Consider the following 15,251-nt stretch of genomic DNA (forward strand, 5'->3'; position numbering starts at 1 on the left):
ATTTCCTATACTTTTCTTATTTAATTCGTAAAACACGTTAACAATAGTCTAAATTTAAATAAATGTATACGTATTTTTCGAGTTTTGGAAAGGAGGGATGGAGAAAGATCATCTAGCAATGGTGAAAAGGGTGCATGGGGGGAATATTGAGAAACGCCAGTTTAGACACTGTATTAATATTGTTTTTAATAGCAAGTTAACATTTAAGAGTCAGGAAACTTCTTTCAAAGGACCGATTTTTACAGCATTTAGAGTTTGACCTCTTCTATATATTGTTTAACTTGTGCCAGGTTCTTCAGATGGGTCAAAAGTAATAATTTGACCTAAAAGGAAAACTACAACGCATACCATTAGTTTAGCTTTAAGTAACATATCGAGGATTTTGTCTACTCTGAAATATTCCGGTTTGCTTTTAACCATCAGGCTACTACCAAGCAATTAGGAATTATTTGCACAATAAATTCTTTAATATATTACAGTACGTAATAGTCCGTTTTAAAATAAAAAAAGGTTTGTTTTCAACAATGGGGTATACATATGAATCATTACCTATCATCGGAAGCTTCCTCTACACTTTTTAACTACAAATTAATCCTGAAAAAGCATACTTTTCTTTGTTATGTAGGGAGTAACTCTGTTAAGGCAATAAATACAAATAAGTTCATACACCTGTAAAGTAAACTTCTTAATGCTAAGTGATGATGGAATCAGAAGAAGTATTTTTGTGTCACCACAAATCAAATAATTATTTTTAATCAGAAATTCGAAATCAGCTAAAAATATTGCATGAAAGTTTTCCAAGAACATACGCGAAGAAGGAAAAGTGTATGGGAAGAAACTGCCAAAGCGTAATGAATAATTTTTTGATGTCTTACGAAGCTATGAGATTCAGTATGTGTCTTAAATTTCATGCTTTACATTCAGCTACATTTACATGTAGATCTAGTTATAAAGTATTTTTTCCGCCTTCTTAGCATACCTTTGTGGTGTAATGGTCAACACGCTCGGCGCGTATTCGAGAGGTCCGTGGTTCGAGTCTTGGGGAGGACATTGCACATTTGTCTCTACTTCTGCTTCAAAAATGTCTCTACACTGGCGCCCGAACTAAAAGGTGGGGAATGATGATTCTTCATCACCGGGATTTGGCGATTGGGTCCCCTAATCCCCAGTCGCCTTTAAAAGGGAAATATGTAAGATATTTCTCCCGCCTTCTTAGCATGCCTTCGTGGTGTAATGATCAGCACGCTCGGAGCGTATTCGAGAGGTCCGTGGTTCAAGACCAGGCGAGGTCATTACTCATTTTTCATTTCTTCTGCTTCCAAAAAAAAAAAAAAAAAATACCTAATGTCTCTACACAGTATGCTTGCTGACGTCTACTACGCGCTTAGCCTTTCGGTCAAGATCAGCAAAACTCTACTGGACAGCTAATTTCGATAGTGCATTTGAATACGGTTATAGAAGCAACTCTATTTCTATAAATAGAGGGCAGGGGAACCTTATTACACCATATATTTAATGAGACCTTGCAAAATGATTAAATTAATAATCAGAGAAAAGTATTCGAGTATGCTCACAGATGATACACATACACAGAGTCTTCAAGAAGGGTTGCTACAAACGTATTCCGTAATTGTACCTCTAGTTATAAAGTATCTTAAAATAAAGCGCATAATTTTTTGAAATCATTCTCAGCCTTGTTGTCTATGTTAAGCAATCTCATTCACCGTTTCTCAGCCTTTCAGTACTTGTGACCCAATTTTCAATCATAAATTCCTTTGCGCCTCCCCCCTCTCATGCAATAACAATGTATTCAATAATAATGTATTCTGAGTATTTTGACTCTAAAGCTACACTATGATATTAATTGCAGACTTTACGAACTATCAGGAATAAGTAAATTTATTAATATTTAGAAACACCGATCCGCTGCATTGACAAAACCAGAATCGATGCCTTTCTATTGCTCTCTGTCTCTCATCCACCGTATCGGACATTCTTGTAGCTTCGTGAGAAGTTCTAATTTCTCTCGAGTATTCTGGAACTTCTGTGTTACCACTACTCAAACGTGTATAATTGCTGCACCTCGGTCAATTTCAGCCAGTCTCAGTCGAGCCTATCCTAGTATTGCTATCGAATTTATCGCGGATGTGTATCTTGTAAGCTATGTGTTAATTACAATTCACAGTATTAAATACAGATTGTATTATTGCAGTAGATTGATTTATACAGAATGATGATAATTTTTTAAGAAGGCGTAAGCAAGCATTAGACGGTACTAAAACATTAACAAGCGCACAGACGAGCATGGTTCAGAATTTTTTCTTTTTTCCTTCCCAATGGCGGCTCCTCAGCCGACTTCGGCTTGGCCACTCCAAAGGCCAGAAGTGGTGATCACTTTATTATTAAGGCACTTAATAGGTGGGCCACCCTTGCCCCCTATGAAAATAGGACAGTTACAATCATGCCTTCCATACCCGGGCCCTTTGGTATCGCAGTCGGCTCCCCTAACAGCGTTCTGTAAATTTCTTATAAAGCAACGTCATCTCATATACAAACTAACAAAAGTAATGGATAAACTCTCTGCGCTTGGCACAGATCTCTGTCAAACAGCCTAAAGGTGTGCAGCAGCCTACATACTATTAAGGTCAATGCAAAACAAGACAGAGTATATTTCAGGCTATTTATAACATGCACAATTATTACAATGTACATATATTGAGTACATTTTGTGTTATTGTGAGTATATTGGTGTATAAATGGTCAGCCTGTATTAAATAATGTATAGTATAAAACCATGTATATATAACGGAAAGTCAACTGCGCTATGTATCTCAGCTAAATGTATAATATATCAGTATTATGTATATATCAGTATAGTGTATAGTGTATATAATATATCAGTATAATGTATCAGTATAGTGTATATAACGTATAATGTATGCATAATTTACATGTCATAAGTCCTGGTGTAGGACATACGAACCAATGTAACACGATATTGCCCTTGGATCACATGTAAATCTTAATATAATTTCCTATATCTAAAATATTCCCATGCACATAATCAAATTAATGTAATGTAATATGCATATTTTAAATGTATTTGTCTTTTTATATAGAAGATTATGTACATTATTTGTAATATGCCATCATACGTAATATATACCTCAATTGCAACATGCTGTATGAACCAAAATATTATTATATGGCAATGTACTATTTGCCAAGGCCCTTGTATGGCACTGTATTTTAAATCAGCGACTGGTGTCAGGGGTTCATGTGGCCCCTCACCCTTCCCCATACCATCATGGGGTGCTCTAGACCATGGAGGTAGGAAAGGGAGGAGGGGCCATTCCGCGCTAGAAGTGAAGCACTGCTTTGAAGCTTGGGTCACCAGACTGGGTGTTCTTTGTTTACATTCAGAAGCTCGCTTGACAAGATTCTAATAGTATTTCGACACACGACAGTTCCATAGAAATCGAAGAAGGGACACTCTCGCATGAAAGAAACATTCATAGTGTGATGGATAATAGCAATTTGTATAGTTTACTGACATTTACGCAAAAATCACATCTTGGTTATTTTTCGATAACTAACAACAGCGATTTTGATTATGAATTTATTTTATAAAATTCTAAGCTGTTGCACTACAAAAATATGGGTTTTAAGAAAATTGCTAAAAGAGATCTGCCAAAAATTATTTTCTAGAAGATTTGAAAAGTTTGAAACTTGATGGCTAAATGTAAATATAAAATTATGTATGTTAAAATGTTTGTAATTATGCACATAGGTCAGATTAAGTTTTTATTAAATAGAGTAACGCATGCAAGGGCTATCTGCCTAAAGAGAGAGATGCCATCGTGGAGGAATTTTGAAGAAAAACTGACCTTTGAGTGGGTATTAAAAATAATACTTATAATTTTCATTCAAATTATATTCATATATATTTTTTATGTAAAACTTTCGGGTGTATGCTAAATTAGTGTAAATTACTTTACACGAAAAATATAGTGAATGCACAGAAATTAAAGATTTGCACATGCCGGAAATGATAAATAGGAAATATGTATGGGTATTTATGCATGTGCTTGCAAAAAGCATGTATCTGCCTTTGACAAAATACTTAAATATTCATTAAATTATTTATAAATGTATTTGAAATGAAGAATTTATTCACTTATAAACAACTGTGAAAGTACTGTGAAGAAATCTAATGATTAAATGTATCTAATTTATAATGATTATAAATGTTATCTAAATATATAATAACCTTAATATTGAATTGTAAACATAAATTGAAATCCTGTTGACAAATACGTTATAAAACTATTTAAGCAAGAATTGTTCGTATTGGAAAGCAATCTGTTAAAAGGTATTGTAAAGCAAATGCTATGAGATGCGCACTTAAGAACGTAATAAAGAGTTTTGGAATATGTATTGTTGAAATGAAGGGTAAAAAAAAAAATCTGATAAGTATAATTAAAAGAATTATTCCCCTTACATTTTATAATAACTCAGTTACAAGTTTTAAATAATACTTAAAAAAAAAAATTATTTTATTCCTTTTGAGAAATGTTCAGAGAAAGTCAAATACTATTTAATAGCTATTTAATTATTAGGAATTAGCGAAATACTTATTTAAAGTATTTCACTAATTCCTAATAATTCTCTAATTTAAAATGAACCGAATAGAGCATTAATTATAAATTGACTTACGTTTTTCGATTTAAAAGATGCCTCAGAAGCCAAAAAATCATGTCATATTTAAGAAAGTATTTTAGGAAGAAGCTCTATAAATAGAAAAGAAATAATGCATAATTTTAATATTAATAATGCAATAAACTTTGATCTTAATTTTTGTACCTTAACCGAATAAAATCGAATTACCTTAATTTTTTTTTCTAATGTAATTAACGAAAACTTGTGAAAATATTTCATTCAAATTAAACCATTCTGAGAAAACTGTCCTGTGAAAAGTATAGCATTTAATTCCGTTCAGAATGAAATGTTGTTTAAAAATATGTTGTTTTCACATACTTAGGACTCTGAAGTGTTGTAGAAAAAGAAAATATATACATTTATATGTATATTTGCGACGTAATTACAAAATATTTACACCCGAACGCGTCAAATCCCATAGAACTCAATGGAAAATGACCCAATGTGTTGGTCACCACGTAGGGATCGCCGGTGCTTCAGAGCAGGGTACGGAGAAACTTGTTTAGGGCGACTCCTTCTTACTTCCTACCTCCATGCTCTAGACAAGGGGGACGCGACGCTATATCAATTAACTGCTATGATAGAGGGGTGATGATCGCGTCCTCCGGCACTTGTCACTATACCGTCTGGGCGGCGGTAGTAGATAGAAAACACGGGTTCACCGAGATGTCATGTACATGAGCACAATCGATTTCATAAAATTGCAAACACAATTTCCTAAAATTTTCGAATACGTCTGCCAGTTGTAAAACGTCTGATTTCACGTACAAGTCGTGATATTCCCCCATTGTACGGATGTTGAAGCTGTTCCATACTGCCTGTGCATGTTCGTAATCTGACGCTGAAATCTCCTCGTCCGTTAAACTATTGTGAAAGGCGGCAGGAGGTGGTAACGCCGTCTCTTCAAACATCTCAAAGGACTGGATGTAATCGTAAGGGTAAATGCCCTTTTTCAAGAGAAGAGAAAGATCCCCTTCTCTTACATTTTCCTTTAAAATGTTGAATTTTTCTGCAGGCAGATTTTGTACCAGTTTTTCAAGAGATGTATTCAAAAACTGGAAACTGTCGATGAATTGTAAAGAAACTTTGATCTTATTGTGTTTCTTGCTAAGGGCAAAAGTGATATATTTTTCCATATTCGTAGCGATGACTTCAATTTGATGGTCTTCGATCTTTCCCAGTCCCTGCATTATATGGTGAGCGTCATAATGCTTCAAATTATGGAAGACCACCGGTATCTTTTTCTGCAAGCGATATTTCAGATTGCATAAACTGTGTAATGCTCCTCTGTAATGTCCCGTCAAGTGATCGTGATCGCGAACGCGATCCTTATAAAGAGGCTTCTTACACAAATTGCAAAACGTAGCCGTTAAAAAGTCCTGCTCTTGTTGGGGTGTCATAATTAATGGAACGATGTGAGTTAATGTTTCCGCAAGTTCATCTTTTTCACGGATGATATTTTGCAGAAAATTATCTACCGCATCTGATCCTCGATACACGTGAGCAGGTTTTAAACTTTTGCCATCGGGACCTATTATGATGTAAGCGTACCCGCAAGCTTCATGCTTCATAATGGGTTGTGTGTATGAGGTAGCATGACTCGGTTCCGACGTATGCACTTTTTTGACGATAGCCTCAAAGTCAGCATATATGATATATGGAATTGGATGTTGGAAATGTTGATTTCTAAATGAAAGAAATTTATCTTCCTCCGAAGGCATTTTAATATGCTGCGGTGAGTGTTCTTTGCAGAAAGTCATGTGCTTTTTTAAATTTCGCTCTTCCGAAAATCTGTGGAGACAGCGATAGCAGTAAAAAGTGCATGCCTTAAGACGTGTTAAATCTCCCATTAACCGCGAAAAATTTCTAATGAGGCAATAATGACTGCCTCCTTCATTAGAAATGTAGAGCAAATTAATACAGTCCTCATTTTCTTGAGGGGATACATAGAGGGGGAACACTTCATCATCTTCATATCCGAAGACGTTAATACGGATATTATTCAGTCTTTCAATGACTGGTATTTTCGTGACTGGAACGGGACACTGGATCTTTCCTAATTTAATATCTGCTTCATAGGGTATGTAATGACTAACTCGTTCAGGGTTATTTTTCCGGTCAATCTTCATTTTATGTGCTAGTAGACACCATACGAAGCATTTTAAGTCCATGTTCTGGATATTTAAAATGGCTTTCTTATCAGCCAGCTTTTTGGGAAGGGGGATGTAACTACTCGGGGCGAGCGGATGATATTTTGCCACACATAAATCTAATTGATTTATTTTATCGAGAATCCATCCCGATCCCCGCTGAGTAAATGCTTCGAAGGACTTTAGGATTTTTTGAAATCCCTCTTCCACATGACTTTCCACAGTTTCCTCCATTAATTCAATAGCACATTTAGATCGGAAATGGGGGGCAATAGTATCTAATTCCCCATCCCGTGTTGTGCGTGTTAAATGAACTTTTGCCACGACATACCATTTAATAGCAGATTTGTCGGCTAATTCTTCTTGTAATTTTGATGTAATTTGGGGGCGCATCTCTTCAAAACATAACAAAAAGTCGGACGCATTTTCCTCAGAGGGTGTAAACGTATGTACACTAAATACGTTTAAAGCACCTTCTTTCCTCATTTTTTTCACGGGACGATAGAGCGCATCGACCTTCCTTTTAGCATAATGAGCCGTGCGCACATGTTGTAGCAATTCACTCTTTTGAGTGAACACTTGGTCGCAAATATTACAACAGTGTTCTTTAGAAGGCTTGATATGGGTCAAAGCATGACGTTTCAAGTCAGAATTTCTTGCAAATGCTTTCTGACAAACATCGCAAGTAAAACTTTTTTCTCCGGTATGAGTTTTCATATGTCTGGTTAAACTCTCCTTGCGGGTAAAGAATTTAGAACAGATGGTACAGACCTAGGAAAATTAAAGGGGAACCCTATAAGTATACATCTTTTCAAGGTGTATGTTACATATTATATAAATATGCGTCACGCAAAGTGTAATAAAAATTTCTCATCTACCCCAACTATTTCACATAACGCGCTTAAACATAACAGATATAACTAAACATAGTTTCCTCAAGATTTAAATCCTTTCGCATTTAACTCAAAGATACGGAAAAACATGAAGTGAATAATACCCTGAAAGCGAGCAGTTAAGTGAGAATCTTTACAAATACGGAAACGATCGCTGATAATGATCAGGTAGAAACTCTTCACAAAAGGGTCACGTGTGCAAAGCTGGTTAAAGTCACAAAGCAAGATTGCCAATTGTATCGTTACTTAAAAGATAACAAATAGAATTCTTCTACCCCCAAACAAGAATATATTTTCAATAGAAAGTGTGTATCTAAAATATTTAACTAACTACCGATATTTTTTCTTTTCTAACATTTAATGTATACATGGATTTACGTTGCATTTCAAGTACTGAGAAACATAGTTATTTCAGAATTTAAGATTCATTCATGTCTTAAGCGTGTAACGGAGAAGGATTATTGTTAACATACTACATTTTCTGATACCGTACCGCTACCTTTCTTAAAACACAACAACTTTGCAAATTATATGCAATACATAAAACTGAAAATGTAATATCAAAAATCACAACTATACATATGTAATTAAATATCAATACCTCTTCAAGAAACATTTATCAGCGTTAACTAAGTTCACGTTATAAGTTTAAACTTTCGAATGAGGTACTAAAACTTCAAAACATACACTGATACTAAAAATTCACACCGTAAATCATGTAAAACATACCTAACAAACTGAAAAACTTAATCTGTAATAATCCATTTTAAAACTTTTCCCTCACATAAGAGGTCCTGAAGAAATGATCCACCCTAAAATAATTTTTGCAAAATAAAATATTTTATAAAAACTTACATGTTCCGGAACCATACTGATTATCAGATCTCCAGCAACATCATTTTCGAAAGTTGACATTTTCAATTTAGAAAATATTAATCAGGAAGACTTGCTCTTTCCGAGATTGTCGAGCGAACTGACTTCTTCCATTTCTGACGCAGCGTTTTATAGGGATTAAAGAATGTTCTCCAACATTCCAGATTTGTGTAATCTGAACCAGGATAACCCTTTCTTTCGAATAAACTTCAACTTCCATTAACCCTTATCATGATAACGTGAAGTCTACAACGCTTATCAAGGATCTTCCTTCACTTATGTATGTATTGTCAAACTTGGAATAGCAACAACAACCTTAAGATAATACATTCTTTCACATATGATTATCAGAGTTTTAGAAATTTTCCATTACTCTATCATGATAAGTGGATGATGCTTTTAAGATTACCCTTATGCATATATGTATAAGTAATGTCAAACTTAAGAATAACAACTCTTTCAAATAGTTTTTCAGTGATTATCAGAGTTTTCCATTAACCTATCTTACCATGATAACGCAATAATATAATGACGCCTTATAGACTGTCCTTCCCAAACAAGAAAAGACAAGAATGTATTACGATAAGTGTTGATGAATTATATTGGTGAAGATATATTTTTATGTATTAATTTTAAAAATATAAGAGATTCTTTAAGGCAGGAAAAAATTGTTCATTTATTTTGTGATAGGTTTTTTGAATCGAAATGTTATGAAGATTATAAAAATGCATTGATATAAGTACAGCTATTCTATTTAAATTTCTGTGTTTGGTTGATGTTATGACTATTTTTTTTTTTCCTTATGTTTTTAATAGAAATATATTGAAATTTTGTTTTAATTTTAAAGCAAACGTGTATATCAAATGTCAGTAAATGGATATTGCTGTTAATTTGACATTAACTAATGAAAGAAAATTCCAAGTATATTTTATGTATAATACAGAAATTTATTCTTTGAAAATAAATGTATTGAAAGGTAAAAGCTTCTTGGTGAAATGAATGTTTTTCATAACATTTAAAAACGATGTAAAACAAATATTGATTGTAGAGAGAAGAAAGAGTCTCTATATAAAAATAATGATTTTATTCATTTAATAAGGTTCCCATTTTCGTGGAGAACGTATATGTTTTACAGATTTAACATGCAATATTTTTTTTTTCATATTAACATCATGATTCTGTAAATTTTCATTTTTGATATAATCCATTGGCATGTTGATTTCAGTCAAGGCTTTTAAAAATTCGTTTTTAGCAGGAATATTAATCTTTTTCTTTTTGGTTGTAAAAATGATATTGAATAAGTCTATAATATTTGAGTGCTTAATTTTTTCCTTATGATAAAGTACCTCGCCTTTATCATTCCACTTAAGAATATCAGGATGTCGCTTTAAAATAGCTAATGCATTTTGTGCTTTTCTTCTCATTCGTAAAGGTACACTGTCTAAGATAACAGTAGAATAATCAGTTACAGTCATCTGTTTGTCGCCGTCTGTCACAGATGAAGGGGCTTCTTCCTCTTTCACTTTCTTGATCTCAGCTGAATCGTCTAAAGAATTTTGTGAGTCGTCTTTAGGAGGTTTAAAGGGTGAATTGTATTCCTTTAAATTCAATTTCTTTTGTAAAAGTTCATAATAACGCACTATTTTCTCACGATCGTCAACTGAACTGTTTAAAATATGCATCATGGCTTTATCCAATTCACTTAACTGTTTATCAGAAATGGTATGCTTTGTCATCATCTCTTCTGGAACTAACACATATTTCTTAGTGAACTCCATTGATTAGTCCTGTAAGAACACTGAGAGCAGCAGGAATCAAAACGTTTAGAAAACCTCCTTTTTGTAAAATTAATTTTCGTTTCTTCACAAGAGAAATCTTACGATTTCCTAATTTTCGTAAAGTTGTTTTATGCTTATAGAGAGACTTCTTTTGTTGCTCTGACAATGGAACGTTTCCTTTGAGTATGTTTAAACTACATTCGCATATAGCTTTTATGCAATTGATATTAATTTTCTTTAATAGCTGTTTCCGTAACTTTAACGGACAAATGTTTAACAGCTGTAACTGTCTTAGCTGTTTCTTGACCAGCGTCATTTTATAAAATGATGATGCATTTTATAAAGCTGTTGTTTTTATTATTTTTTAATAATGTTTCATTTGATAAACATACTGTACTTGGTTAGGTAAAATTTGGGTGCGTAAACGTAATTCTTCCGGAGTTTCACTGCGCAGATCAATGAATAAATAAGAAAAAGGTTTCTTGGTTGCATCTTCATATACTTCTTGAAAAAACTTTAAATGAAGCGGAAAGAGCTGTTTTCCTAAATGTACGATTTGACTGACATCTCTTCTGTTTTTACACAAAATCAAATAGTGTGCATTTAAAGTCACTTCACGCATTTCTTTTCTCTTGTGAAAAAAGTTTTGTGTGATAAAAATAACGCTTAAATTTAAATGATGACTTCCTTTTGTAAATAAGTTAGTCAGACGTTTATCATTCCCACATTCGCTCATCAAATCGTCTATGATGAATAATGTGTTGGAACCTAAATATTCTTGATATTTAATTGGTAAACCTTCGACAAAAGTAACATTCGGTATATCATTATACAGAGGTTGGTAAATTCCATAACACCATACTACTTTATCGGGAATCGTTGAAAACATTTCCTCTTTATACTTTAACAGTTCTCGTACAAAATAGGTTTTCCCACATCCAGTGGGTCCCGAAATCACCATTGTGAAAGGATGTTGTAGCTTTGGAAATTCCATATTAAATGAGATAAGACACATAATGTATAAAGTTTAAATGTATTTATTGATAGAAAGAAGATCTTACATGAAATTTCTTGATTACAAAATTATATACTTTAATATCATTAGATATATGTTGAGGTATGAAAGATAACAATATATCATTGAGAGATTGTCCACGACATTTACAATGTAAATAGTATATGCAATATTGACCACATACTGCTGTTACATTAGTTTGGAGAGTCATCGAATTAAAGTCCATCTGTGGAAATCGTTCTGCATACTTGGTTATCGGTCCAGGAAAATAGGATGGGTCATGTCCATAGGAATCGAAAAATTCTAAATGCTGTGGGGATGAAATGTAAAAGGCTAACCAGTGACTACCGGATTCAGATGCACGATCTACATTAGCTATAAAGCAACTTGGATATTTCTTGATCTCGATAGGGAGTCGATCACTTGCAAAAACTCCCAGAAATGCTTTTCGTGTTTTTGCATTCTGAGAGAGTGCTCTGTTTATTTCAAGGTTGTCCATTGCTTAATTAGCAAAATCGCATAGTACATGACGAGATTTTGTTATTTCTATCACGTTTTGAAATTCTGCATAGACTAGCACCGAGAGAGTCACAGAGAGAGCTTTAGCAAATTTAATTTCTACTCGCAAATTACCTTGATGCTGTAAGTTAAAATGAGATCCATCACACATATCTGGAGTTAAATCGAAAGCATATAACACATGTCCTTTCACAAATTCTTCTCGAGATAAATAGATGCCTTTGTCGCGATTAAATCCAGAAAATAAACTGTGGTAAGCACGCACATAATGATTAGATTCGAAATCAAGGTCCATTGGTTTACATGGAACGGGTTGTCCATCTACATAAATCGATATAAAGTTGACATGATGATGGGCAAACAGAAAGGGATTCATTGAATATTGTCCATTCATTGCAGCATTTTCTGCACAAGTAATAATGACTCGCTTGGGCATCAATCCTAAAAATACATTATCTTGCATAAAAGACCAACTTCCCTTAGATACTGAATATGCTTTGCATAATACTCGATCTATAGGGTATTTAGCAGAACTTTTTTCCAACGCTTTTACATGTCCGAGAGAGACTCCAGGGTTTACTTTTACTTTTCTGATAAACAAAGAAGCATGATCCAAGATCACTTTATAATCGGCATCTTTCTCAGTAGAAACTAGACAGAAAGCAGATTTACTACGCACCATTTTAATTTTCACATCAACTAAATTTAACATGAGTCGATTTTGTTGAAAAATGTCACAATGTAATTGTCCTATCAAATCCACACTTTGACTGTTTTTTATAAGTTCACCGCGAGCTTTTAGTCCAGCATCCGCATCTTGAGCTAAGACATCTATTTTATTAGGTGAAGTGTCTTGGAAAAATCCTTCGCAGGTGAGTAAACTTTTCTTTGCATCTTCCCCATAATTCAATAATGTTTCGATGAAGGCTCTATAGGGATAGGTATTTGTCGCAGATGAAATGTTTCTTTCATTTAAACTTACATCTACTTGCGAAAAGAGAGAATGTAAAAATAAATTTACAGGGGCAACCGGTTCTTTGTCTGTTAGATTGGATCCGTCTGCCTTAACTACTTTAACTTTCACGTGTATATAAGAAGCAGCTAGATCAATATAGTCTTCACCACTGCCAGAAATATTAAATTCGATAGGTCCTCCATCTCGTATATTTGCGAGAGGGTGATATTCCACAAACTGTCCTTTTTCTATAGCTGTTTGCGTAGGAGGAATGGTAAATAAATCTAATTCAGATTTGACGCAAACGGGAGAGTCTCGATGTATATACGAAGTCATACTTTTTTTTTTAAGAGAAAATATCCTGTGCTTTCACCTTCTTTGATCGGTGAAAAATGGTACGCTTTTTCCTACGTTTCTGCTTTTTATTGACTCGTCCAGAACCAATCATGTTCTTCACTTTAGTAGCAGCTTTATCCGTTAATATATTTCCGGTTTCTTTCAGTCGACGCTTAGCAGCCTCTTTTACATCTTGTCCTTGTGATACATCATTTAACAAATTCAGTCCACTATGCCATACTTGTTTTCCAATTGCTTTGGCTCCTGATTTAATAAGAGGTACGGCAGCGCGAAAGAAGGATCTGAATAGACCCCCTAATCCGTATCCTCTCTGATAAAGATTACCTTGATAATAATTCAATCCATGTCCTGTTTGTTGTACATAATAATCTTCAAAAGATTTTTGACAACACTGATAAGGTACATACGACAAGTATTTTTGACGGAAATGAAGTTTCACGTATGACCTTCCTCGTTCAAATGGCGTAAATGCTCCCATATGCGTTCTTATATCGATTTCCAAAGTGTCTATCATTTTCCGATTCACAGGTAAATAATGAGGTCTATCAAATAGTGCACTCACCACTTCTCCATCGCTACCAGTTACTCTTACAATTCGAAGAAGAGGAGCTAAAACATCTCCTACGATTTGAGGTTCTACAATATCCGTATATATCATTAATACACGATAATGTGCACAGGGGTCGGCTGCAAAAGGACTTTCTACAACAGTTTCGGAACTATCATCTGTAGATGTAATTTCCATAGGTTCAAAACCTAACATTTGTGCTAACCCATCATGTAAAATCACTTTAGCGTTATTTTTCACTTTGATTTTCACTCGTTTTGTTACTGGGTTATAATTAAATATTATTTTGTTTTGATGTTCTTTAATATAAATAACTTTTAAAATATCAGGTACTGTTTCATAACATCCTGGAGGTAATCTACGACCTAACATTTCACCATCTTTCTCTAAAACAAATCCAATTAAGTTATTGTCTGCATTCACATTGTGCCATGTGTGCGGATATAGCAATTCAACCAAACCAACTTCCCACATACCTTTTAATTCAATGGGAACAGGTAAACGTGTTATAAAATGTGAAATTTTATTTTCGGGGAAATAATTCATAGAGCTATCGCTCGGAAGTGTTACGTAGAAACTCATTTTCACAAATGATTCGGATACAATATTTTCTCACACTTTATATCGAGAGTAAATTAGAAGCTGGAATCCATTGATTGAATTTGTCGGGATAACCACGATATTTTACAAAGTATTCTGTCTGTTTCTTACGCATACGTTTCTTTAAAATTTTTTCAATGCGATATTCCTCTTTCAGTCTCACTTTCTGCAACTCTTGTGCATAAAACGTTCCTTTTACTGAGTCTCCAAGTAAATCTTTAATTCTATACACGGCTGGATGTCTTTTAACACACTCTGTCACCACAAATAGTTCTTCCGTCCAATTGGTTTCATAGCCTTTTTCGAAAGTAAGCTTTAGTTTGGAAACACGTACCACATCTCCTACAGCGAATATACATTTAGAAACGTTAGAAGGATGATCTTCATACAAGGTAAACCATACATCACTCTCATTTTCTGAATTGACTTCTATGGGCGCTCGCTTTATACTTGAATGAAAAGTAGCATTATAACTTTCTATTAATTTGTCCAAGACATCTACATATTTATACGTATTTCGAGTCGTAAAGTATTTCCACATTTTTGTTTTCAAAGTGCGATTAAACCTTTCCACCACGGATGCTTTGGTAGTATTGAATGTATTGAAAAGTTTAACTTGATTTCTTTTTAAAAATTTTATAAACACTTTATTTTTAAATTCGGTGCCCTGATCCGTTTGAAGGAATTTTGGTTTACGTTGACTCATTATTTTTTGAAACGCTTTCACAATATCTTCTCCTCTCTTTTGTTTCAGAGGAACAGCCCATGCATATTTGGATAATATGTCAATACAGGTTAATATATATCGATAACCATCATTATGA

The 15,251-nt window shown here is 33.9% G+C and overlaps 1 protein-coding gene across 1 annotated transcript; it reads right to left on the reverse strand.

Annotated features, from left to right (window-relative positions):
• Positions 1–11,930: 11,930 nt before the first annotated feature.
• LOC118184460 (uncharacterized protein F54H12.2-like) lies at positions 11,931–13,238 on the reverse strand. Its single transcript, XM_035354130.2, has 2 exons — positions 12,686–13,238; positions 11,931–12,598 (listed from the first exon to the last, which is right to left on the reverse strand). The coding sequence occupies exons 1-2, from the start codon at positions 13,236–13,238 to the stop codon at positions 11,931–11,933; spliced, it is 1,221 nt and encodes a 406-aa protein (XP_035210021.2).
• Between the last annotated feature and the right edge of the window lie 2,013 nt (positions 13,239–15,251).

The sequence above is a fragment of the Stegodyphus dumicola genome, chromosome X2, assembly GCF_044657685.1.
Source record: "Stegodyphus dumicola isolate Sdum_Otavi_A_Nest chromosome X2, ASM4465768v1".
NCBI classification, from domain to species: domain Eukaryota; kingdom Metazoa; phylum Arthropoda; class Arachnida; order Araneae; family Eresidae; genus Stegodyphus; species Stegodyphus dumicola.